This window comes from Telopea speciosissima, chromosome 2 (assembly GCF_018873765.1).
Source record: "Telopea speciosissima isolate NSW1024214 ecotype Mountain lineage chromosome 2, Tspe_v1, whole genome shotgun sequence".
In the NCBI taxonomy this organism is placed as follows: domain Eukaryota; kingdom Viridiplantae; phylum Streptophyta; class Magnoliopsida; order Proteales; family Proteaceae; genus Telopea; species Telopea speciosissima.
Genome location: NC_057917.1, coordinates 60,504,611 through 60,531,657, shown reverse-complemented (window position 1 = coordinate 60,531,657; position 27,047 = coordinate 60,504,611). Strand labels below are relative to the sequence as shown.

Below are 27,047 nucleotides of genomic sequence, written 5' to 3'. Positions count from 1 at the left end.
GGTATATCCATAGGTAACAATGGATGTAACATCTGTTTCTTAGAACTTGAAATTCACATTTTGCAATCAGGATTCTAACATCAGAATTATTTGACAATTATTTCTGGCCAGACGTGTTTTTAAGTGTAGAAGGAAAGTGAACTGTCCAGCTCTTTTCACACTTGAAAGCTTAGTAGATGGAACTGCCAACTGCTGTACTGGAGTTTAGCACATTATAACAAAGCAAGACTACTTGTAGTTCACCAGAGATGTGCATTTAGATCAGGATGATCAGATTGGAGATGGAAGAGTCATATGGTTTGGTGACTTCGCCCAAAATCTATTATAATGTTGCACGGCCAAGGAAAGAATTCTCAGAGGATAGAGTAGATAGAGCTTGCAATTATATCAAATACCAGAGACTAAATTCCTTCCATTTCTTAACAATAATCATTGGAGCTTTCTCCATGAGGTTAATTCCGAAGGGATTAAACTTTCATTACAAGAAAGCACAGCTTGGGACAGTATTTTTCCAAGCCATGCATGATAGAGCAGACCTCTTGAACCCAGTCCTCCGAACAACCAGTATTTACACCTGTAATTCCCATCGACAAAATCATCAACACAACCCAAAAGCGGCAATGACCCAAGAGGAGTCTTTGGTGGCATGGCCCTGACACCTGCTCTTGCTTCAGTGAAAGTCCAATTCTGTATATGGGGGTACACAGCAGATACCTTTGGGATAAGCTCTTTAAGGGCCATTGAAGCTTCCTCTGCAGAGACACTAGGTGAATAATTTCTTGATCTCCACTTCCATGTTGAGCCTATAACAAGATTGTGACGCCCCCGGGCAGCAATCCATGCATCAGACAAAATTGATGGGCTATGTTCCCCATATTCATTTCTGAAATCAGGGCTTCAAGAAATTAAGACTTTCCAACAATTAAAAAAAACAAATAATAATGAACATTTAATTATCCCTTTAAAGAGCAAAAGAAGTAAAAACTGATTACCTTATATCTTGAGGCAGCTGTAGGTGAGCAATGACACCTCTACATGTCCTCAAAGGGAGCTTCCCTGACAGCTCTGGAAGCATATCTGCTTTGGCACCTAGACAGATTATCACTGCATTGTATTCCCCTGAATACAACATAGAGTAAATTAAAACAGGGTATGAACTTTATGAACATGTATTCCTAAAGTTGCAATTTAAGCACCAAAGATTGGCAAAAGTTTTCATGCATGGCCGTGCATGTGCATGACTGGCATTAAATGCAGTCAGATTGGCATAAGTGCCTATTCGAAATGACATAAACACCCCTGCCCCCTCTACTTGACTGAGCAGATGGGAGAATCTCCCCTTACCTTCCCCTTAAAGATTAATTCCTAAAATAAAATTAACCTTCTGAATTAAAGAAGTTGAACTATCTCACAGCTCTGGATTCATTGATCCTTAGACCAGTTCCAAGTGCTGGATAATGCTGATGTGATTTTCATTTCCAGTTATTTTAGTTGCTTTAGTGAAACAAACTATCACCATATACAGCCTAAATCTGGTCTTCCTCTGATAGATTTGTTGCCAATTGATTAATCGAGTAATGGTTAGCACTGCATAAACATGGGGGCAGTAGAATGTGAAGCTCACCACCTAGTTCAAGGAGCCTGTTAACAGACATCTTGTGCAAGTAAATTTCTTTTCCTCCATAGCCTGATGCAGTCAACTCTTCTGCTAGATTTTCGCTGGCAAAGAAGAGTGCCTACAAAATAAACATGAGCTGTATTTCTTGTCAGATATAAATAATATAATGCACTGATCAGAAACACAAAAATAAAGTGATCTTTAGGCTCTTTTATTCAGACCTTAAGATAGGGTTGAGGATTGATATTTATGGCTTCAGGCATATAAATGGCAGAGTTGTAAGGCATGCAAATATTAGGTATGAGATTGCTAGCAGCTTCCTTATCTATTGACTCTATCCTGCACTCTCCAAGGCAGTTCTGTGCGCTCTAATCAAACCAATAAATAAAATACCATAATTTAGTCATGTTTCAAAAAGAAACCCATCTGACTCGTATTAAAATAAAAATAAAAGGGAATTACCTCAGTCAGTATATCCACATTCCTCAAGGTTGTAGCTGGCCTCAAGATGCCCCTGAGGAGTATAGCATGCATCATAGGAAATCAAATACATAGAAGAATGAACATCTATGTCCTAATATTGGCCAAACAAAATCATACCAAGCTACTTATTGAAGGGGAAAAAAGACGCACCAAACTGCCAGTGATGAAAAACTTAGAGATAAAAATAAGGATTTAAAACTTCATTAGAAAGTAGCCTTTGACCAAAGATTCAGAAACAACGCATAGCCTCTTAAGCAAAATCAGGCAATGCTCTTCCTTCCTAATTTAAAGAACACTTAAGAATTCCCAGGCCACCAACTTCCTCTAGAGAAAAGAAGAGGGGGACAAACCACTGACTGGTTATAATTTCAAAAGTAAGTGCATAAAATCCCTATTATACTAGTGCTGCCATCACTAGCATCAATATTTCACATGTCCAGCACATATCCAAGAGGAAGAACCCAAACAACTAATCTTAGTCCCTTCACCACAAACTAATAAATCCCATGGCATTCCCATACCTCCAAGCAAGCACCACATTCTTCTTAACATACAAAGCTTATTATTCAGAATCTTCTCACCTGCAGTTTCTAGTAACTGAAAAAAAAAAAAATAATCTCTATGCAACTAAACTATACATACACAATCGTTTATGTCTACGACAAACTTTGGGTGGTGTGGAATCCTATGAAGAAACAGAAAGACATGAGCATGGAGACAGAGAGAACAAACCTTCTCCAAACTAGTAATTCATCAACACAATTTTCTTGAGCCAGATTCTTTGACTCCCTAGATGACACAGATGCTTCTGAAATGTTTAACAGCTTTAAGCACTCCTTCCAGCACTCGGCGCCCTTCCACAGAAGTTTAGCTGTCATTGATTGGACTAATTAACCTAAAACAGCTAAGGCCGAAACTTATTTACTTAAAGAGGAATTTTCAAAACGGGAATAAACCTTGTCATACCTGGGATTTGGGGGGGGGGGGGGGGACAAGAGTGGGGTGAAGGAAAAAGAAAGAACCTTTAGGGGAATAAGGATGAACCAATCCTCCTGCAACCCCGGAAGCACCACCCCCAATGCCAACTTCATCATAGATATCAATGCATAGACTCAAATCATTTGATGCCAGCTACAAAAATTGAAGGTAGTAACAATCAAATAAAAGGAAGGCAGCTGTTAAATTGTAGGTCCATTAAAAAAATTAAGGCTCAGTCTGGTTGTTAGTAAAGGGAGGGAAGGGAAGTGAAATCAGTTTTAAAAAGTGTTGAGATGTTGGGAGTTATATAAGTATAGTCCCATAACAGTTAAGTTTGGTCCTTGGTGCCTTCGTATACTTGAGGAGCTATCTCCACTTAATGCCTTAAGGTTTTGGGTTGAACCTTCCAACATGGTATCAGAGCTCAAGTCTGTTTGTTATCCTCCCTAAGTTATTTGTCCATGTGTAGAGGCATAATCCCCCATTGTATAAGTTCGGTCCTTGGTGCCTTGTATACTTGAGGAGCTATCTCCACCAAATGTTGGGGAGTTATATAGGCAGTTATAGTGGTATAGTCCCATGATGATAGTATGATAGATTGAAAGTTGATAATTATACTTCTCAAATATTAATTTTTTTTTTTTTTAAATTGAAGGGATTTATTACAAAAGTTTTATTTTAGTGTTGATTTGATTTCATTTCCTTTGGTTTTTATTCCCTTTGCAACCAGACAGTCTGAAGAAAGAGAGGGGGGAGACACACTCACGAGGAGGACTACTTACATGTTTCATAAACACTAAGGAGTTCAAGGCCAACGTAAATCGACATGAATACATTAACAGTTCAAATTTCGGGAGAGTAAGTGTCAACAAGAGAGAGAGAGAGAGAGAGAGAGAGAGGGGGGGGGGTTACCTCTAAGAGATGCCAAGCCACAGACAATCCGGCAAAGCCAGCTCCAAGCACTGCATATCTGCAGGGTACACGATGAGAAGCACAGGGATTCAGCAGTGTTGTTCAAGTACACTTTTCTATGAGAAAGTCAAAAAATTGAAGGGGAATAAAAAAAAGACAACCACCTAAGAGGTCGTTGGGCGGGAGAAGAAGCGCAACGAATCGAAGAGGCAGTACCCAACTTCGATGTAGAGGCGATTTTTCTGTATGGTGGGAAGAGGGCATAACGAACAACAGGAGATTCTAATTTTCCCAGACACGAAGGGATCAAATTTAATGGCTTATTAGGGTTCTTCAGGAGAGCAAAGTCTACCATCCTCTGCTCCGGAAACTACAGTAGTTTATCGTTCCAAAACTAGCCACCCCACCAGGCACCAGGCCACCACCACCGTTCAGGGAAAAGTGTAGTGTATAAGTACTGAAGCAGAACACAACCTATTAACTTATTAAGTTCGCTATTTTCTTTCCCATTATACCCTGTCGTCCGTTGGAAAACGGAAATTATACCATTTACATGCACTGACGGACGGACGGATGGTTTACCGTTTACGTGCACAAACGGTACAGTTTTCCCCAAAAATCGATGAGGGAGTGTTTCTTTGGCCGGAAATAAATTGAATAGAAATAAAAAGTAAATAAAATATGAGAGAGGTTCCTGAAAGGCATCATCGTCCTATCAACACGGGCCAATGGGAGCGTATATGAAAGCATCAATAGGAATGAGATTTTCACCTTTTATTGGGATAATGTGCTCATTTTGTACTCTTCTATGTCTAAGCGCTTATGTTTTATAGTTTTTTTTCCTATAAAAAATTTTATAATTAAAAAAAATTTGTGAAAAGAAAGAATAAAATTTACCATTTTAATTTTTTTTTACAAAATTTGAAATCTCTTTTCTATTTATTTCTTGACAAACAAATTAATATGGTGGAGGGAGATTTGGAAAAAAATTTAAAAATTTAAAATATTTGTGTGACATCAATGAGTTCAAAAGTTCATCACTTAAAATAAAAAATAATTAACACCTTTTGATGGACTAGGTTAAACATTTTGATTGACAAAATAATAATAATAATGATTAGCCATTGTAGTAAATGATAACAACAAATAGATAGTTTGAGAGGCTCCTCTTGAAGTTCAATTGAACTTAAAACTGTAATTCGACACAACAACACGAATTAAAGGACATGAAAGTGATGGTAGGACTAAAATCCTATCATCGATCTCTATTCTTAAAATTGTTCATCCCCTATGGTGTAAAGGGTTCTTATGAATCAATCCTATGATGAAACAACCCCAAAAAGGCCCTTCCAATTTTGTTGTACTGAATAATTGGGCCTCGCAAAACTCCTAGGATTGTGCTCACAACACAAGGTAAAACTTCCAATGAAAGCTAAGCAACAAAGGAAATCCTGAACAAAGAGAGAACTTGAAAGCAAGAGAGTGATTCAAAAGATGTCTCTAACAGCCAAATTTGCACTTTATACATAAAGGGAAGATGTCCCTTGGACACGGTGACATACCGGTCCAAAACACCCCAAGGTAGTTGACGCCTGCTGTTATTTTTATGACTTGGCCAATGCCAGTTGACTGCCTAAGCAAACCGGTTAATCGAAAACCTCCAACGGTTATATAACGGAAATATCGGTTGATGAACATTTCAGGAAACACTGACCACCATACGCCAGTCAACCGTGCAGTTGGCTGCCCTAGAGACTAAAACAATGCATGTGAAAGACATGCATGCACCATGTGGGGATTGAAAACAAAACAAAACAAGAGGTATTTTGAATCTTAAATAACTTTCAAACTCTTCAAAATACAACAACTATCAATATGTCACCTTAGCAGTAGGGATTCTCTGACTAGATTCCGACAAATGGCACCTCTCTTTCATCGTCATTCTCGATGGTGGTGAGCTACCTACCATTTGTTTGTTTGTTGGAGGATCAAGATCTAGTGTTAGCTGCCTCCGATCCAATGAATCAGAATTCAATATGAAATATGAATGATCATTATACACATGCATCTTTGGACACTGGAGAAACATTCAAATGGCGTTTACATCCAAAGGACATGGAATTCTAATGATAGTAATATGTAGATCATATGGTTACAACTCATATCAATCATACCTATGTTTTAGGTGCGTGCTTTTTAATGGTTTTACTTCAATTGTCAATCTGTTCTGGTTTTAAAAATTATGATTTTGGGGGGCTTCCTTACACTTGAGCTATCTGCATTACTGAACCATGCAATTAAACAACTTTGAATGGAATGTCAAAGTAAAAAGATGTTAGTGCTATATGCAGTACTGAACTAAGCAATGAGGTGGGCCTTGAATGGGATGTCAAAAGTTATAATGGCGCACAGAATGAGACAGCTGAGATGGCTAGTCAAGACAAATTGATGGTTGATACAAATGATCTTTCCTGGATTTATCTTCTCGAGAGAGCCATTGTTAAACCAAAACAACGTTTCATAAGATGGTCAATTTTCAACTAAGGCATCCGTAGCAGAAACTCCATGATATTACAACCTTAATCATGAGTTCAACTGGGGATGACATTTAGCTAAGTTATCCTTGCTTGTATGCTACAGGAATCATCAAATCGTTACACAATTAAAGAACAAAAGGTTACAATCAGAGCATGTGATGCATACATGGATTCAAGTTCTTGAAGTTTTGTTTATCTTCTTAGTTTAGAGATTGAATTTTCGTCTTCATTTAGAGAAATTGATTAATCTTTCCAACTACAAGAAGACCCGAGTAAAGCACCATTTGGCATTATATCAAGGGCAAGTTAATTTGATATCAATAGTTAGAAGATCCATAACAAGAGGGAAGTGACCAGAAAAGAAAATAGGACTACTGCTTGATCATTTAAAACTGCAGATGCCATGTACAGACAATGGAAATGCACATGTCTTGTTGCTTTCCAAGGTTGTGAAATGCAGGCTCCAAACTAAAACAGATATTCCAAATCCAAATTTGCACGTATAGCACTCCTCCCCAGATGCTGTGTTTGCTTCCAAACAAATGAGTGTTTAAGCTTTACGAACAATAACACGCCTTTCCCTCTTGTATTCAACTTCATCTCTTTGATGCATAATCAACAACGCTCTTCTCACCTGCACACACACCAAAATCAAGGTATTCAGAAAGTGATCTCTCAGAGGATGATATGCAGGAATGATTAAGATGATATTCATGGGGACGGGAACATGCAACAAAAACATAATTGGTTGCAACAGTTTAGAATATCTGGCTCTTGAAGAAGGATAAGGCATTTCCAAGTGTATTCCTTACAATAGATTCGTTCAACCCCATCCTGGTGAGGTCATCAATAAGACGTCTTTCTGATATGTGGTTTCCAATTCCCATTCTTCTCTTTATCTGTGTTTCAGCTTGCTGTTCATAAAAAATGCAAAATCAAACATGAGTATAAATTTCATTCTGACTGACACAAGCCAAGGGAAAAAAGATGTTTGGGAGCAGGGTGGTTAAGAAAAAAGATCAAGGCGGAAAGGTTTGTATCCAACCTTTATCTCATTCGCCATCTCAGGAGTCAGATTCATATGTTGGTTTATTCCGGATCGCGCTGCATCCATCGTGGCAGTTTTGAACAGCCTGATTGCTTCTAAGACGTTCTCATCAGTTGCGACATGGGACCTAAATTTATAGTTCAGGGATATATATTCAGTGCACCATGAATCACTTTATAAGAAGTATGTGTCTGTGTGTTGAGCCACAATAGATGGAAATCACCACCATTGATAGCATAATAAGTGGTGACAAAAGGTTCAAATTTGGATGGGGTTAGGAAGTAAGTTGAGAGGAACATAGTTCGAAAATAAACATCATGTGCACCGAAGGTAACTGGTAAGCCTATCAGTTGGGAAGATATGGACTAGCTAAATAAAGTAAAAGTTCGAATTAATAGTCATTATTTGTGCCAGTCCCACCCTGGAAATGTAGTTTCATCAAGAAGATCTAGGCTGCTCTCCCCCACCCCACCCCACCCCACCCCCCACCCCCAAAAAAAAAAAAAGAACAAAGAACAAAATAAAATCCATATTGGTGTAAGAACAGTATAAATTCCCATTTCCAAGCATCTTAGGTTTAAGTAGAATGGTCCAATGTATTACACATCCAAGGTAGAGATCAACAAGCCAAATGGCATAAATAAAGCAACATTAGTTCAATTCCGATTGCATATTTAAAAATGGACACAAGCACTTACAGTCTCATCTTTGCAAGCGCCTCGCTTAACCTTATTATAGCTTCCAGCTGCCTCACAGTGATAGGTATTGCTGGTGACTCGCCTGACTCATTTGCCTGCTGCCTCATTTCCTGTAAGAACCAAAACCATGGGAGCAAAAACCAATTAGCAATTAGGGGCCTCAAGTTGCACAGGAGGAATGTTAAGGGACCTACCATCCAAATAATAGGATCTTGCAGGAGTACTTGCATTAAAGTTAAGGGAGCCCCATAAATGTAGTTAAATTGGATGGTCCGAACCACCAAATTGACCTGGTTGGACAAATTTAATGGTGGTTCTAGAGCACCTTACATGTGCGCTACATAAATTGTACAATAGTTCTGCTTACAAAAGAGCACCTCATGAACTATGGATTCTTCATCGTGACCAGAGACAGATCTAAACACACCTGTCTGATTTGAACATAATTATTCTTTAATAAGGTTGCACCAGAGTCTGATAGCTGGGGGTGGCATTCAGTTCGGCAGTACTGTATATACCTGCAGGAAAAAAAAAACAGTCAATCCATAATTAATATTTGCTATAAAGCATTCCTGTAGAGAGAGTAGTTTCAAGATTTGTACCTCTTCAGCCAGTTTTCTTCTTTTGAAACTCTACCATCACTGGAGGCTAAACCAGCTGTGGTATGAACTTTTATAATATGGCTAGCTATAAGCTGTAATGAGATTCTTCCAGTTAAATTGCTATTACTGGTAGGCTAAAAACTCTAGTTGAGCATTATAACAACTAAGGGAAGCAGTTTTCTGTACGGGAGTGTTGCCTACGCAAGCACTCCCATGTGTCTATCTCTCTCCTCCTTAAAACAAGGGGGCAGAGGTGTCTTTTCACATGGGGAGGAGAGAGATAGACTCATGAGAATGCTGGCGTAGGCCACACTCCCGGACAGAGATCTTTTTCCCAATAACTAATTACCTTATCTTGACTGTACATTCTGATATCTTTCACTATGAAGATCAAATCAAATCTAGAAAGTATTGTTGTCTGCAAATCAATGTTATCCTGTGCAGTCTGCAAGGGCATGGATTTCTATAAGTTTCCATTCTAAACAATCAGACGCATGAATACGGATTTAGAAAACAGCTACATGAGACAATAGAAAGTGGACCTTAAGATCATCATAACGTCCTGATGGAGGGTTAGCTGCTGCAAGCACAGAAGTTCTAGAATTTAGAACAGTTGTAATCCCTGCTTTGGCGATGGATATGGTTTGCTGTTCCATGGCTTCATGAATAGCAACCCTGTGGGTCAAAATTGATGGAAATATAAATTCTTCAGACTCCTTGTCTAGGAAAGAGAACTGGATCTCGAGGAGAAAAGAGAGTCAGCATCTTTCAATTCCCAAACTTACCTGTCTTCTGATCTCATTTTGTCAAATTCATCAATACAAACAACTCCCCCATCTGCCAACACCATGGCTCCTCCTTCAAGATAAAATTCACGCTGGGTGTATACAATAACAATTAGAAAGTGCAAGTGAAAACGCTGGTTGAAAATGTTATACATTCTTAGGTTGTTAATGTTATACATAAGGAAGAAAAAATGAAAGATTTTAAATTTTATCAACAGAAAAAGAAATTATGAGAGTAAACTAGAGATGCATTGCTATTGTCTGTTTATTCATAGAGAAGTTCAACAACTTACAGAGCTGTTATCACGAATAACAGAAGCTGTGAGACCAGCAGCAGATGAACCTTTTCCTGAAGTATAAATGGCAACTGGAGCTGTCTTTTCCACAAACTTGAGAAACTTCATGAAGAAAGAATTCATCAGTAATCTTGTCTTGTAAAACGATGAGAACATGAATCTATATTCTAAGGTATACCAAACTGAGTGGATCTCTTTTCAAAGAAACAATGAGCACCAGATGGTCCCACTTGAAAGGGTCAGTTTTACAATTCTAATGAATCACAAAATCCATCACTAGGAGTAGTACGGTAGCAAACCTGCGATTTAGCAGTAGATGGATCCCCCAATAGCAAGACATTGATATCACCTCTTAATCGTACACCGTCTGGTAACCACTGCATTAAGGGAGGGGGGGGGGGGGGTTCAAAAGTCATTACATCACTGAGAAACTGCATCCAATATGACAAGATCAGCAATAAGAACTTGTTATATGTACCTTCCTTGATCCTCCAAAAAGAAGACAAGCAATAGCTTTCTTCACATCATCATGGCCATATATGGAGGGTGCAATCTTGGAGCATATATTCTTGTAACAATCTCCTTCTGAAGCAAACTTTTTGAACTCTTCTATCTGTACACCAAGACATATCCTTCAAAGAAGTATTAACATGAAAACAAAATAATATTTACTTGTAGCTACCCCATTCATGGTGATATAAAGAGAATAGCAAAAAAAGAATACAATAGCTGAAAACAAAACAAGCTGTTCTCTTAGAACATCAACACCATTCCCCAAAATATCTTTGTAAACTAACACAATTCACACCATTGCCAAAATGCCCAGCCTAACAAATATTTACCTTACATGGTTACAACGATGGTTCAAAATTTCACGATATATCACTGATATTTTGGTAAATTTCAGTAATTTCGACACTATCGAGACGAGATGTTCTGAAATGAAAAAAGTTCAAATTCCATACAAATTTCGGTAAATTTTGGTATATTTCGTAGAATTACTTGTGTATTGAGTAGTATATTTAGGTATATTTCAATAAATTTCATAGAAATACTTTGTGTATTGAGTATTGAACTATTGACTATTATGGAGTTTATGAGTTATGACTTATAAACTTATGCACTTATGACTTTATGAGTTTAAACTAAAGGCTACATTTGATTTTATTGTTGTTTCATTACTTTGTTTAAATTTCTTATTATGTCTTTTAGTACTTAAACCGTATACTATTTATACATCAGGATCCGACCGTATACTGTCAATCAAGGGTGCAAACCAAAAACACCACTTTGAGTTCATTTTTTTTTGCAATATGAAGGTTTAAATGTGTTTATTTAGCTTAAATAAGAGTATACATGAAGTATCAGGCCTTAATATGGCCAAAAACCCACCGAGATGGAATGCCGAAATATGACAGAAAAATACCATATTTCAGCAAAATTTCGGTATATTTCGGATATTTTGGAAATCTCGACCAGCCCGTAATGGCGGGGCAAGACGAGATTTCGAACTATGGTTACAACCCCATTTATGCTGTCCAGTCTGATTGCCCCTATCATCACTAAATTATGCTAACTACCTGAACCTTTTATCATAGTGCCCCATTAACAAAGACAAATTATGCTTCCATTATGTATATTCTTCTAGTCAGATTAATAAAGATAAATTATGCTTCCATCATGTATATTCTTCTAGTCAGATTTCAAATTTGACACCTGCACTATTTTTTTCGGAAAGAAAACTGCCTCATAGCCAATACATCAGATTCCTAACTATCTTGTTGCCAGTTAATTATTCAAAATGTTAGAAGTGTAACAAACTTATGTCATGATGAAGCAAAATAATGGAACTAAAGTTTCAAATTCAAAGCTTGATCGGGCAACTTCAGCAATTTTTATTCTCACATTATGTCTCACACCTTACCTCTTCTGGTGTGAATGCAGAGAGACCTCTGGAGTGGGTGTCATTAGTTTCTTCTATTCCTACAACCCTGATATAGGGCTGCCTAATTGCAACTGCTCCTTTCTGGCTGCAAAAAGAGTGCAACATTGGAGACATGATCAATAGTACGAGTGGATAATGTGCTAATACACATCTCAAGCTCTGAATCTTACCTAGTGGAGGAATTTGCTGCTTGATAAATACTGTAGATCCCCATGATAGTCAACCTTGATCCTGGTACGATAGTCTGGACAAGGTAGCGATCCACAGAGAGAAGAATGTTCCTTGGAAGCTCCCCAGTTGGGACGTCCTACCATTTACAAATGAACACCAATAAATCACACAGGAGGAAGGAGGGGGAACAGAACTTAGGCCCTGACTGTGCTTCAAGACTAAGGAACATACCTCTGGGTTCTCCTGCAATTTCAGGGTTTGTTGATCAACATACTTGCCTTTGTCTGGGACCACCATAAAAGGATCTATCGGGCACGGTTCTTCTCCGGGCTACAAGAATTTAAAGCGAATTTATAAGAGTCAAACGTACAAAACCAAAATGTGAAACATAGGGGCAATTCTAATATTTCAATTTTTGAGGGGAAAGTGACGAGCGTGAGACCAACCTGAGGAACATGGTCACAGGAACGAGGAATAATCGCCCCTCCAAGCCCAGGACGACAAGGAACCGTTCTTACACTCTTGCAGTTCTTGCACACGAGAGTAACATGAGTCGCTTTGGCCTTCGTTCTTGAAGCAGCAATTGTGATCCCAGCGATCTTAACGAGTTTCGATATATACTGAGCCTGCTCTTTACCAGATTAAACAAATCCATAAACAAACAAAGAGAACGAAAACGGAAAACCTTAAATCCAAGAACGATCCGACTAAGAACTAACCCCAAGCGACCGCATGGAGATGGAATCCTCCTTGGAAGTAAGTTGGATCTGCACCTCTCCCCTGATTGGTTCCTCCATTTCTCCAGTTTCGCCGGCGACTCTGGACCTTAAACTTGTGAGAACTTCCGCAGCCGCAGTCTCAAACTAAGAAAAAAAAAAAAAAAAGGGGAAAAAAATCAGAGAAATAATCCAAGAGTTTTAATGATAAGGCCTGGAATAAAGATGGGTTTTGGGGGTACCAAGGGCAAGTAATCGGCCGGGGCGAACCGGAGCTTATCTGGGAGATCGGAATCGAAGGAGTTGAGATCTTCCATGTCGACGAGTAGGAACTTGGGGTTGTGAAGGAGGCTCTCTCTGTATGTGAAGACATTCTTGTCCGTTGCGAAGTTACGAATGAACTCCTTGAACTTCAGCAAGACTGAATGGCGGGTGGCTGCGCCCGCCGATGACTGGTCGGAGTCTCCGCCACCACGAGGGAACTGCGCCTGATCGCTGTAGAATACTGCTCCTTCGTCCCACCCTGACATCTTTCTCTCTCTCTCTCGGGCAAGGAACTACAAGGGTTTCTGCTGTTCCTGTTCTTCTCTCTCTCTCACTCTCTTTCACTCTTGGCGAGGATGACAGACTTCACTCGTTTTCGTTCTAGTTTTTGGCGGGAAAAAATGGCGGGAAAAAATGACAGACCTGGGCGCCGAAGCACGTGCCGTCCCGCCCTAATGTGGCTCTATTACATTACTCCTCCTTCGAAAAGGCTCCTTATCTGCAGTGGCGGGAGCTGGAGCGTCCAACTCAACAAAACCACAGCAAAAATAGGGGTGAGGTGGTCATTTCACATGTGGGTCTCATCTGGGGCCCACATGTGAAATGACTATCCCACCCCCTGTTTTTTGGTGGTTTCCATGGGCTGGACGCTCCAGCTCCAGCCACTGCAGGACAGGAGCCAAATCCCTCCTCCTCTGGAGTTTATGGGAGTTTGATAGCATGACCCATGAGAGTAGGAAAATTTTCGTCCTTGCTCATGAAAGGCCTTTTTATATTTTATTATTTTTTTTAATATATATATATTTTTGGTGGGGCTGTGGGGTATAAGATGGTTTTTATCCTCTCAAGTGTAATGTACGGTTCAATGCACTTCACTTGATAATCCAACCGTACACCCAACACTTGAGAAGATAAAAAAATGCCATTGCCCATATCTGTCTAGTTGGATTCTCAAATGAAGTGCACTGGACAGTGCATCACACTTTTTTTTTGGGTAAAGTACACGTACCCCCTTAGAATGCACCCAATATTCCTTGTACCCCCCTAAGCGGCTCAATATTCCGCGTACCACCCCTCAATATTCCACGTACCACCTCTGCTTTACACCCCAAATGCCAGATAGATCCAATCCGTTAAATACCACCGTTAGATGCCAAATTTTTGACCATTTTACCCTTTGCTCTATTTTCTTAAATCTGAAAAGACTTAATTACTCTCACTTATTTGTTACCCTAAACTAATTGAAAATGACCATTTTACCCTTTGTTTTATTTTTATAAATGAAAAGACCTAATTGCCCTCATTTATGTATTACCCTAACGTAATTTGAAAAGACTATTTTACCCTAAATATTTGTTCCTAAAAACCCCAAAATGCCCTCATCTTCCCCAAATCATCGTCTTCTTTTACATACCCACCATCGCCACCGCCACCGCCACCGCCACCGCCACCGCCACCGCCACCCACCATTAAAGAAAATAGATAGTCTTTTTGAGCGAGGGAACTCACTCCACAAGAGTTTGATCAACTTGTGATTTTAGGGGGAGGTCTCAAACTGGAAGATCTATGGACTCCACATAACAAGTGCCCCGAACAACAAGTGGAGAGAGGGTTCAAAGTCTGAAATCAAACCCAGCAGAGGATATGGAACCAACCTTTATTGCTGGCCTTGATCTCAAAACCCCACTTTTTGTTTCGATCTGAAACCCAGCAAGGTAAGTCGCTCCTCTGTTTGTGAACACTCCTCCAAATCTGAAGCTAAATGGTCCAAGGATGAGGGACATTTCAACTATCTTCCCTTTTCTCAGATTACCACCCAAAACAGGAGATAGAGTGATCCACTTTAAAGAATGATTGCAGCAGAAATCCAAGGAAAAAAAACAAGAACGAAACAGAAAGGAAAGGATGGTAATCAAACTTGAGGAGAACCAAGAATGAATCGAGCAGGGAAAGTGAGAAAAAGAGAAATGCAGGAGCGTAATCACGGTTCAGTTCAAACTTGTTCCAACTGACTGTTATTTTTAATGGTGTTAATGGTGGGTGGCAGTGGCGGTGGTGGTGGTGGTGGGTATGTAAAAGAAGATGATGATTTGGGGAAGGTGAGGGCATTTTGGGGTTTTTAGGAACAAATATTTAGGGGTAAAATAGTCTTTTCAAATTAGGTTAGGGTAATACATAAATGAGGACAATTAGATCTTTTCATTTATAAAAACAAAACAAAGGGTAAAATGGTCATTTTCAATTAGTTTAGGGCAGCAAATAAGTGAGGGTAATTAAGTCTTTTCAGATTTAAGAAAATGGAGCAAAGGGTAAAATGGTCAAAATTTTGGCATCTAACAGTGGTATTTAACGGATTGGACATATCTGGCATTTGGGGTGTAAAATACGGGTGGTACGTGGAACATTGAGGGGTGGTATGTGGAATATTGAGTCGCTTAGGGGGGTACAAGGAATATTGGGTGCATTCTAAGGGGATACGTGTACTTTACCCTTTCTGTTTTTTTGATAAAAAAAAATCAATTCATCATCTTGTGAAAAACTCATAGAGGATGAGTTGGAAGGCTCAACCAACCACGGAGTGGATAACGACCCGTCTGTCCTACGCGAGATGGATAGGACCTTCCTTGCTAGAGTTTCTACATCACAATTGAGAAGATAAAAATATAGGATAAATAATGATCATTTTATCTTGGGAAATTTTCGGCGCCCCCCCTCCATTGGACCGCGGAATTAATGCTAACTCATTAAATCCCAATATTTCAATTTGGGCCAAAAAACTAACGGAAATCACATTGTAACAGTTTAGTGATGTCACCATGTTAGTAATTTTGTAAAGTCAATTTTGCCTTTGTTTTTTTTTTTTTTAATTTCTTTTTCTTTCCTTCTTCTCCTTCTGCTGTTTTTTCCACTGCTGCCGTTGCCGCTGCCACCACCACCACCTCCAACCCTCCTTCTCTTGCTCCCCTGCAACCCCGCCACCACCCTCTCCAGTCTTCCCCGCCCCTCCATAAACTCAGCAATTCAACCTTTCTAAAAGTGGGTTGTAGCCTTATAGGTAAGAAAATTTTCAGGGTTCAAAATTCACAGGAAAAAACAGAAAGGTTGGGGAAAGAATGGATCAGACTCTTGGCTTGGATTCTCCGGAGAGAAAAAATAGCTTAGTATCATCAGAGTCGAGAAGTTGGGGAAAGAATCATCACTTCCATCCATTCCATACAAATCTCATTTTTCATCCCAAATTAAAACCCTAATCACGTGAAAAACAGAAATTTAGAAAGAGATAAAATGAAAAGATAAAAAAGAGAAATAGAATTTCCCCGGATTTGCAAGGGCACATTTGTGCCGTCATTGCACCATCATGAATTCTCTCTCTCTCTTCGTTTTTTCCTGTGTCCGCTTTAAGGTTTTTTCCCCCAAATACCAACCATGGAATTGGAGCAGATAATTTTCCTAGAATTAGGAGATGGGGACTTTGGAATTGGGTGAAGAAATGGAAATGGAAATTCTCCATTATGGGGGACTTTTGTCTCTTCACTCCCCAGATTCTCATTTCACACAGTTATCTCTAACCATGGATCGATTTGAGAGAATTGAAAGAGAGCTTTAATCTGAAATTTACTCACCTGGTAGAGTGAGTTCAAGCAATTGGAACATCCAGAAAGCTTGTTCCCTCTCCTTTAATCTGGAACTTACTCACCTTGTTGCTGCTCAAGCAATCCTTCTCAAGGCGATTCACATTCTCACCACCGAAAAGCTTCTCCTCTTTTGACACCGAGAACGCATCAGGACAGCTCAAGGGTTGGAGCCTTGTACCACAATAGCAATAGACGAGAACGCGAGTCTGAGTATGCAAAGTATGCAGAGTACGCAGAGTAGAGCCAAGCGGCAAGCACAGGGCAACAGCGGCTTCGTTTCAGCCCTATGTGTGCATTTGGGTTATTTTCATTGCACCGCAAGGGTTGTTGAAGGCGTGGAAGAGCTCGTTAGGGAGGTCGAGAGGGCAGCCATGGAGGTTGAATTGTTCGGGGAAGGCTGGAATCGTGGCCTGATGAGATTGGGTTGAGAAGAATGGTTGGATCAGAGCTAGAAGCAGAATTGAGATCCTCTCCCACGCGGGATGATGTCCAGCGCACATCGTCCGGTTGGGGAGGCCTCGATCCACGCACCATTGCACCGGGATGTGTGCAATGGTGTGGATCGAAGCTGCCCAGCCACACGATGTGCGCTGGAGAGGATCTCGAGATGGGATTGGGAAGAAAGTCCCTATTTTCCATTTCCATTTTTTGTCCCTTTGTTCAACTGAGGGTAATTTAGACATTTTACTTCCACTCAGTTAACTCTCAGTTATTTCCGTTAGGTTTTGGATCCAAATTGAAATAGTGGGACTTAATGAGTTGGCATTAATTCCACGTTCCAGGGGGGGGTGTGCTGAAAATTTCCCTTTTATATCTTTGCTTCCCATGGATCTTATGAATTTTGGTTTTATGCTTTTCGGGAGTCAAATCGGTCAATGCTGATTCCAATTTGAATTGATTTAAATCGGTCAAATTTGGATCAAAATTGATGGAAAATGGGAATCAACTACATCAATTATGACAAATAGGCTGTGATTCACCAATCCGATTCAAGATTTTTCTTTTTTTTTTTTGGGGAAAATCCGATTCATGATGTGGATTGTTCATCTGCCTCCTCTGTTTGGATTGTAGAATGAACCCAGTGACAGGGCAGCCATCAGTTGCAGATCTAATTCGTAGATGTGAAGTCTGTGGTGCCCAAGAGGAAGGGGGCATCGGCATTGGAGATGCTAGAGATCATCATTTTGGGAGACGCTAATGTGGGTTTCATCATTCTAGATAATTATGAGGTTAGCATTTTTTCTTCTGACAACATCATATTTTTTTTTTCTGCAAAAATAACTACCAACAGATGATGAGCATTGTTTCCCCAGAAAATAAAGAGTTACAACATTAACATCAGCTCTATTTACAGACCAAAATTATAAAAATACATATACATTTGGGTGAATCCTTGTATAGACAACCTTCACCCCAATTGGACAAATAGTTAGGCGCATACCATGTACAAAGATTATTTGTTATTTGAGAGATTGTTCTCTGCGCAAGCAGAATAGGAGTACAAAAATGAGGAGTGTCAAAATAGTTTTGTACATGGGAGGCAGCGAGGTCATGTCATGTGGAGAGTGAGGAGTAGAAGAGAAAGTGGGGGGCTGCTAGTGTACCTTCGCGGTTGGTTCAAAGAACCTTTGCCCTGGTTTTTTTAATTAGATGATGCTTCCGTTTTGTCCTTTGGTAAGTAGCCTTGATGCTTTAGGTACCATAATGCCCCTTCCGCTGCATGTTCTGCTGCAGCTTTCTTGCTTGGCTGAGGTGCACCAAAACTCTCAAAAACCGTTTTTGAAGCCTCTTCCATTTTAACAGTTACCTTGAAGGTGAACCTGTGTAAAATTCAGATTAGGCACTTAAAAGAAAAAGAATTGCTAAAAAGGTTCGATGAGTTTGATCTGTAAAGTTGTAAATTTTTGTTAGTAATTCATGGTTTCCATGTTTCCTAGGTATTTTGGATAAGGGGGTTGGTTATGTGGAGAAGGTAACCAAGGAAATTTGGTTGGCTAAAAAATCATATTTTTGGACGACCCCTCACATCTAATCATTGGATCTCAGGATTTTGATCTTTTTTTCTCAAAATCCAAAATAATATGAGAGAAAAGCATGACACAATTATGAACCCTCAGAAAATGAAAAAGCTTGAAAACATATATGCAAGGGCGAGGAGGAAGGATTACCAATTCATTGTGGGAATATCAAAACCTGATTAAATCAATTCAAGTCTTTCTACCATGAATTTTGTAGTTCTAAAAAAAAATTGCTTGATGCTTAAATGTCAAAAAGGCCTCTGAACAGAATCACAAGCATGAGAGAATGAACTTACGATTTGAGGTGAGCTGGTCCTTCCTCTTTACAGCATTCATAGGTAGGAGATTTCCAATAATTAATGGCACAAATCTCATGTAAACACGATCTATCTGATGTTGTGCATGGAACACCTGCAGGAATCAAGAGGAAGAACTTGGTAAGATCTAATTTTAAAGATAGGATTCTCTGCTCACAGTTTAATTGCATCGTGACTTGCAACCTGCACTTCACAAATCAAAACAGCATTTAAACAATACCAGTGGGTTGTGAGTTTTTCTTGGAGCCTCTCTTTTCAATGACGTTGTTATCTTCCCTGGTTTTGCTAACAGCAGGAGAAGCATCTTGTATCTTCAAGGCCTCGACACCAATACAATCAGGAACAACAACGTTAATGGGTGACTGATCGTATCCAATCAACTTCGCTTCCTGTTTCCGGTTTGCGTCCAAAAATCTCTCTGTTCTGTTTTTTCGACCGTAGCCTTGTTTCTGCACAGGGAAATAGAACTAGCTTCTCAAACCCAAGAAAAAAACGTAACAACAAAATCTGGAGTAAAGGGAATAGAGTCAAGAATCAAAGGCCCATGAGCTTCCCAGCTCGAAGATGCAAGAATTTCAATTTGCAACATGGTTCGATTCGTAACAAACATCACAGAGCAGCTAACATCACCCAGTTCCCAGAAATCTCTGACGAAATTAAATCAGGAATCATCATCCAGATTCCAGACTCAAACAGGAAAAACCCATCTCCCTTGATAAAATGGAGAAACTCGAAAAGGGTAAGAATAGACAGAATCATTGGATCGAAACCTGCTGAGAAGACATCAAAGGCAAGATCCAAAATTCTTCGCAAAGGGAGCTGCCTACCTCAGAGCACCGAATATCCTCTACCTGCGTAGTGGTTGTAGCTAGATCCACAGGGAAAATATCCCTGGGAATCTCCTTGGCTTCTGGCAATGAAATCTGTCGCTCCATGGGGGTGGGGTGTTACATTGGCCGGAGAAGGAATCGAGAAATGCCATCGCCAGGAGCTGTGTACTTGTTTCTCCTAGCCATATGGGCATGGCTGCCCACACAACAAGCCACGTAGCACGTAGAAAGCTACGTAGTCAGGACTCAAGGAATCGAGATTGAGAGGGTTGGGACAGTTGGAAGCGTTGTATCTTGATTGAGCATTCATGAGTTCAAAAGTCGAATCGGAATCTGCGGGATGGTCTGGTCCAGAAGGAAATCACCCAACAATTCTGATTAGTACCATTTTCGAATCGATCATATTCCAATTCAAATCGGAATCAATGGAGGCCGACCAATAACTTCTCTCATCTACCAAAATAATCAACCATTTCCCTAAATTCAATCTGTCGAATCCCATAGATATCTTGACTGTCCAACAAGAATCATCCAATCAGATCTGCATCCGGGCCAAATAACTAAATTGGTGGCACCAGTTGCACAGTGAATCCAAACTGTTAAATGCATTACAGCATATTAATTAGGGATATATTTGGTCTGCATTCTAGGTTGATTTCGCTTTCTCAGATGAAACCCATGCATGACTTTCAGGTTGGGTGAGTAATGGCTTTACAACAACTTAAAGAGGGGTCAGGTATGGCATCTATGAAACCTGCTTCATTGCGATCGCTAATCCTAATGATCAGGAAAGAAAAGCTTCTTGAAATCATCCAGCCCTAGCAAAATTGCATTCTTTGGTTTTACAGGACTCAGATATAGATGGCAATGGGTCCGGTTAGGCACAATTTCAATGGTGACGACTCAACTGGGACCAAGTGTCCAACCCACATCAAACCATGCAGGGATTGATTAAACCATTAGCTGGAAGCTCTGAGGATAATAATCAGTAATGGCTGGTCGCTCAACTTGGAGCTAACCCAAATTAAACCAGGTTAGAATTAGTTGAATCATAGCCAGCAAATAAACGTATTCCATTAAACTAATGGTGTCAAGTGTGTTGAGTACGCTCAATCATAACCTGGACCCAAATGGCTCAGGATTAGCCAAAATACCTTTTTTTACCAAAAACGGGAGACAGAAACACTAGTAACATTGTCAAACGGTACCTTGGTTGTGCAACCTTTTGTATAGCTTTGGAGAAGCGTTTCTGAAAACAGAACATAATAATCTTTTTGTTGTTTTATCACTCAAAGGGGGAAAAAAGGATTTTCTTCGTGTCACTATGCCTATTGAAAAATAATGTTGCCCTATAGGCTACATGACAATACATGGGTAAATCGATGTGATAGAAGAAAAGACCAGGTAAGCATCTCTTTGGTACAATTTTTCAACTTAAAATGAATAGAGGAAGTAGCTAAAATTATAAAAGATCCCATTTTGTATTTTATATTCATCTTAATTTGATGACATTTTGGTAATTAAATCAGACTTTGAACAACTTCACTTGCTTATTTTGGATTAAAATTTGACCATAGAGATATATGCAAGTGAGGTTCTCCATCACATGTATTAATCTATGTATTGCCAGTGACAAATAATGATGCATTATAATTCACTAGGCATAATAACTCTTAGAAGGACCCAACAAAAAATAGATGTCAGCCTGTTCTTCATTTGGTTTTTGTGAAAATGGTCATGTGGTGAAATAAAGCGCTTAAATTAATTAATTGAAAATTAAATTATTGAAAATGCATTGAGAACGAATGGATAGCAAAAATAAGAAATAACGCCAAGAGGTTTTGTTTCCTAGACGACCACACATAGTAAGGTCTTCCTAGGTGGTCCAAATATTTGCCACCTGACAATTTGATTGGGACCCAAATTTTGTGTGATAGGTAGACCCAAGATCCTTACATATCAAATTTCAGTTCAAATGGAGTTTACCAAGTGGGAAAAAAAAAAAAAAAAACCTTTAAAATATAAGGACCACGAGATTTTGTGATATTTTCATCAAAAAAAAAAAAGACCAAACCTTGAAAGAGGACAGGTGGCCTTCCTAGGTAAACTGCACAAAGGTCATTTTTCTTAATGGCAATACATGGGTAGGGTTCACGGTTAAATTTCACTCTGAAATTTGACATGGCTAATCCAAACCTTGATCTATATATTTGAAGGCTGGAATCACTGCTTCCATCCTATAAAGTGACAAACTACGTGGCCCACACAGGAAGCCCTTTCAGTATAGACCATGCAAAGAACATAAAATAAATACATCAATCAACAACTTATCCCAACTAAATGGGATCAGCCACATGGATCCTTGAAAGAATATTAATTTCATCATTGGAACATATACTGCTTGATCATTTCTGCCAACTTCAAATGATCATTGGAACTCCTTATGTGGAGGTCCTTTGTATAAAATACAACACTGTTACTAAAATTTTGACCTAATTTTATGTTCTACCTTGCCTAGTAGGTGAATTTGCTTATTGTGACTGGGTATGGGACAATATTTTTCTAACACATTTAATCCAATATTTATTCATTTATTGGACATACTGATTCCTATTAGTCCTACCAAAAACAAAAAAAAGAGATTCCTATGAGGGGTATTTGGCCAAATAAGATCTAGATACTTATTCATAGGAACTAGGAAGTCAATGAAAAGTTACAGACAGGGACTTCTTTTTCTTCTGATATGTTACAGCTAAGAGCACCATGTACACGGTTAAACTGATTGGACAAAAGTGTTGAAGTGGATTTGTACAGAGGACTGGATGGATAGGTTTTACATACAACAATGCATTTTCTATGAGTAACAACAGATAGAGACTTCCTTATTGTAAGCTAGAACAAGAAGGTATAAGAAATATTACTCATAAATTCTGAACCAAACTTGTTTCCTCAAAATCTATATCTATAATAGAAGGGAGTTATTACCATATCATGCACAGGTTTTTAGAAAATCAGAAGATTCTGAATACTAAATCCTCATTGGTTACAGCCTTTTTGGATATCTTTCCTTAAAAAAATCAGAATCTTGGATAAATAATTTTAGGACCACACATTCAAATACTGTTTCTGAGATTTTTACTTCCAATAAATCAGAATCCTTGCATACTGTGTGTGTGTGTGTGACAATTTAACAAACCCGTGCATGATATGGGGTCTTTGCTAGTATAAATAGATAAAAGAGGTTACCTGCTTATAAAATATTGATATCAGAAGGCCTACCATATTTGTGGGTAGTATATATCTTTAGTGGGTGAGCCTCGGCACAACAGTAAGTTGTGCTATTGCAACCATGAGGTTGCAGGTTCGAAACATGGAAACAGCCTCTCCGCGAAGCGGGGGGTTAAGGCGGGAGCCTCGTGCACTGGGACACACTTTATATTTCTCTCTTTCGATGTTATTCTGTTGCTATTGCCCAAGGCCTACCATACGTGGTCATGTAGAAATAGGTTAGAAAGCAAAGCATCCTTCGGGAGTATATCAGCTATAGGAAACAGTGAAACATAATAGTGGAGACTGTGGAGTAAAGTTTTACCTTAAGTCTCATGAACATTTGTTGTGCAGCCAATTTCTTAGCAGTCTTCTTGCTGAGATTTGTCACTCTAATAGTAGAATCATTTTTTTTTCCAATGACACATGCTTCTACTACAAAAGCTCCCCCTACCTTCGAACTTGAAAACTGCAAATCCCACTTATGATACTGGCAAAGTTCTTGGAGCTCCCTAATAGGATTAAACTGCATGCTTGAAAAGCTCATTATTATCTCCACAAAGGATAGCATTAGTTCCCAAACACGGTATAAGTTAAAACCAGTGTCAAGAAGCACAGCACCAACACAAGACTCGACCAAATCACCAAGAACCTGAACCAGTAAAAGAGCAATGTTAACCTTACGTGAATTAATATTAATTCATAGCTAAGAACTCAGTATTTGAAATTATGGACAATTAATTCATATTATTTTAAACATTGGTCATACTGCTAAGATCATTGCATCTAGTGGCAAAGTAAACAAGAGGACAGGCACAAGAAAATTTAAGATAGAAAAGGTGAAAGGTAAATAGTATAAACCTAGTTTCATGTGATCGTAGTTGCTTTCTACTCAGAGAACATGGAAAAAGGGTTGCAATGTAAAGTGTGAAGACCAGTACATCAAGTGGCAAGATTAAATCAGAGAAAAGATACAGAAAACTTAAAATGCAAAAAAAATGCAAGATAAATATTATAATCCCAGGGTCATATGATTGCAAATATGATCAAGAATGTAGCAGGTCTATGTATTCCTTTCTACTCGAAAAATAAAACAGAAGGGAATCTCTCATCACTTCTCAGATTCCTCGGAGAGAGGGGGCGGGGGGAGCTCGATATTAATGGAAGAAACATATATTCGTTTGTTTTCTGAACATGTTCATGCTTCTAATGCCAACCAATTTCCACCCTTTTAGGGTATCTTTGAGCTCATTGTTCAAACATTGGTGCCCCTACTATTTAATCACCATCTTAGTTTCTTGTCTCACCCATCCAATCAAGATTTTTTATTTCTTTCAGGCCTTCTGATGCAGAGTTTCAGCCTCAAGACCAAATCAAGGAATCAATCAGCCCTTCCCCCTTTTTCTTCTGCCAGCTGCTTCACAAATTCTCAATGAAACATTTGCTCTTACCAAAACTTTCCCCTATATGGTCAGAATCTAACCTAGAAGCCATCAACCATTATTTTGGTTAGTGTTCATTTTCCCTCTTCTGCATAGAGGACATATCAAGGCATTCTTTCCTTTTATGCTTGAGAAATTATTCCCCTTATAATATATATTCTCCTTCACCAATATATCCTTATTGATTAGAAATTTAGAATAAATAATCAGTTAGAGGAATTTCATGGGCTCATAAATTAAACAAGTTTGACGATTACAAAAAAAGAAACTCCCAATTTGAGCACATTAAGCTAAAAGGCACACCACATGCAGAATCTAGATATGCAAGGCAATACCTTTGGACATTTAGGCTCCTCATTTAGGCCTTTTCCTGAAGCAAGTGTTTGCACAAAAGTCACGAACTTTGTGATTGCCTCAGAGAGGCTATCTGAATCAGAGATAAGATACTTGTGAAAGGATCGGCAAACAGCTATGCGGGCAAAGGAATTATTATTTACATACATTGACCGCAAATCAGTCAACTCCCCTGGCTTTAGCTTTGGATAAACTGAATATAGATAACATGTTATTAAGTAATCCAAGACAGCATCTCCAAGAAACTCGAGTCGCTGGTAAGGCAGCAGCAGTGTTACTAAATATGTTAACATGAAATTCTTTCGAGAATACGTTCAAATAATTCAAGAAAAAACTCGACCCCATCCACTTCTAGAAAGGAAGAAAAGTGCATACCTGATAGCATCCTCCTAAAGGATGCTTATAAGAAGGGTGCACAAATGCCTGTACAAGAAGACCTTTATGCAGAAACTGGTATCCTAGAAAATTTTCAAGGGCAGAAATATCCACAGAATCATCAAGCAACATGTAGTCCTGGCTTGCCATGCAAATTTTAGAAACTTGTGAATCTTCAAAGTCCACTTCTATACCGATCCATCTAAGAAATGAAATTGCAGCTTTGAAGCCACTGTCAACTAGGAACGCTCCAATCAGGGCTTCCACCACATCTGCAATAGTTTTCTTGTATAACCAATGATGGCACCTATTGCACCTCACATCAATAGCATCTGCTGCTACGCTTTCAATTTTTGGCTGACAATGAATTATTTCTTCTGTGTCCATGTCACAGATTATTGGACAAGGACGGCCGACAGCAAAGAATCGGCAGGGCTCAAATGGTTGATCACGTATGTACACCTGAGATGTGAATGCAGACTTTAGTGTTAGAAGGCTATGAATAAAAACTATCTGCTAAATTTAAATTAATATTAGAAAAACGACATATATATCAATGTAAATCCAACACTAAACTTCAAACAATATTGTAACAGTGCAGACCTGCAATCGTGACCAGTAGAGAAGAAGAGGGGAGAAGATGGAGAAGGAGAAGAGAAGAGAAAGATGGAGAAGAGAGATCGATAGAGAGAGCAGGAAAACTCCCTCACGATTCTAAATAATTGAATCGTGAGGAGAGACATTACTTATATTGACTTAAATCACTTAACAAGAGTAAATCCCCAAAACACCCTTAGTACAGAAAATAAACTAGAAATATAAATAAGATAGAAATCACACCAAACACCCCCAAACTACTAATTCTAATCGACATCCTTAACACTCCCCCTCAAGCTGGAGCGTAGACATCACCAAGAACCAGCTTGGAACAACCATCCAAGAACTGAGGTCGAAACAGGGCCTTCGTAAACATATCTCCAAGCTGAAACTGTGAACGAACAAATGGAGTGACAATGAGCTTCTTCTGAACAGCATCTCGAACAAAATGACAATCAACTTCAATGTGTTTGGTTCGTTCATGAAAAATAAGGTTGTTGGCAACATAGTTGTCATGGCGGTTAGGCAACCCAAGGCGGTGGAGAGGGCCAAAGTTTAAAGCGACACAAACTAGGCGAACAAGGCGTCCAAGGCGCCCAAGTCGACCAAGGCTTGGCGACGCCTTGACAACTATGGTTGGCAATGTAAATAGCAGCTTGGTTATCACAGTACATCTCCATGGGCTGATCACTGGAATAACCAAGCTCAATAAGGAACGAACGTATCCACATAAACTCTGCAGCAGTATGAGCCATGGCTCTGTATTCAGCCTCAGCACTGGAACGAGCTACAGTCGTCTGTTTCTTGCTCTTCCAAGTAACCAAATTTCCTCCAAAGAAGGTACAATAACCTGTGGTCGATCTTCTATCGCCATCAGAACCAGCCCAATCTGCATCAGAGAACCCAACCACGTTGGTATGACCATGGCGACAATACACTAGTCCCTTACCAGGAGCACTTTTGAGGTATCTTAGAATGCGACAAGCAGCATCCCAATGTACTTGCTTAGGGTTCTGCATGAACTGACTAACAACCCCTACAGCAAAGGAGATATCAGGACGAGTGACTGTGAGATAAATAAGTTTACCAACCAACCGTCGATACTGATGTATGTCACCAAACTCTTTGTCATCAGAAGCACCAAACTTGATGTGGGGAT

General features: G+C 39.3%; 3 protein-coding genes and 1 non-coding gene across 11 annotated transcripts in view; all 4 read right to left on the bottom strand.

Annotated features, from left to right (window-relative positions):
- Positions 1-385: 385 nt before the first annotated feature.
- LOC122650288 lies at positions 386-4,361 on the bottom strand. 5 transcript variants are annotated; one of them, XM_043843667.1, is made up of 9 exons: positions 4,156-4,361; positions 3,992-4,049; positions 3,124-3,232; positions 2,834-2,972; positions 2,081-2,132; positions 1,840-1,986; positions 1,625-1,736; positions 993-1,119; positions 386-883 (listed from the first exon to the last, which is right to left on the bottom strand). In XM_043843667.1, exons 1-9 carry the CDS (start codon positions 4,344-4,346, stop codon positions 430-432), a joined length of 1,389 nt encoding a protein of 462 aa, XP_043699602.1. In that variant the 5' UTR covers positions 4,347-4,361; the 3' UTR covers positions 386-429. The 5 variants fall into 5 exon arrangements, with proteins under 5 accessions (XP_043699602.1, XP_043699603.1, XP_043699604.1 ...); XM_043843668.1 differs by having other exon boundaries at positions 1,840-1,977; XM_043843669.1 differs by having other exon boundaries at positions 2,834-2,955; positions 4,156-4,230.
- Positions 4,362-6,936: 2,575 nt separating this feature from the next.
- Positions 6,937-13,496, bottom strand: LOC122650287 (DNA replication licensing factor MCM5). Of its 2 annotated transcripts, XM_043843666.1 has the most exons (19): positions 13,377-13,387; positions 13,032-13,336; positions 12,793-12,936; positions 12,520-12,699; positions 12,305-12,403; positions 12,073-12,209; positions 11,882-11,987; positions 10,436-10,570; positions 10,257-10,334; positions 9,955-10,059; positions 9,662-9,753; positions 9,419-9,551; positions 9,226-9,321; positions 8,877-8,968; positions 8,702-8,792; positions 8,275-8,384; positions 7,574-7,703; positions 7,341-7,442; positions 6,937-7,162 (listed from the first exon to the last, which is right to left on the bottom strand). In XM_043843666.1, exons 2-19 carry the CDS (start codon positions 13,317-13,319, stop codon positions 7,079-7,081), a joined length of 2,202 nt encoding a protein of 733 aa, XP_043699601.1. In that variant the 5' UTR covers positions 13,320-13,336; positions 13,377-13,387; the 3' UTR covers positions 6,937-7,078. The 2 variants fall into 2 exon arrangements, with proteins under 2 accessions (XP_043699601.1, XP_043699600.1); XM_043843665.1 differs by having other exon boundaries at positions 13,032-13,496.
- Positions 13,497-16,166: 2,670 nt separating this feature from the next.
- LOC122653302 lies at positions 16,167-16,259 on the bottom strand. Its single transcript, XR_006331739.1, has one exon. It is a non-coding gene; the product is annotated as a small nucleolar RNA Z103 (small nucleolar RNA).
- Positions 16,260-19,148: 2,889 nt separating this feature from the next.
- The window catches only part of LOC122650286 (endoribonuclease Dicer homolog 4-like), a 46,864-nt gene continuing 38,965 nt past the window's right edge, over positions 19,149-27,047 (bottom strand). Inside the window, exons 20-23 of one of the 3 annotated variants that reach the window (XM_043843661.1) lie at positions 25,292-25,753; positions 24,898-25,170; positions 23,446-23,772; positions 19,149-19,472 (exon numbers count right to left, since the gene is read on the bottom strand). In XM_043843661.1, coding sequence (XP_043699596.1) covers positions 19,233-19,472; positions 23,446-23,772; positions 24,898-25,170; positions 25,292-25,753 — 1,302 coding nt within the window. In that variant the 3' untranslated portion in view covers positions 19,149-19,232. Of the gene's footprint in view, positions 19,473-23,445; positions 23,773-24,897; positions 25,171-25,291; positions 25,754-27,047 lie in introns of those variants that run through there. The other 2 variants (XM_043843662.1, XM_043843663.1) reach the window with 2 other exon arrangements.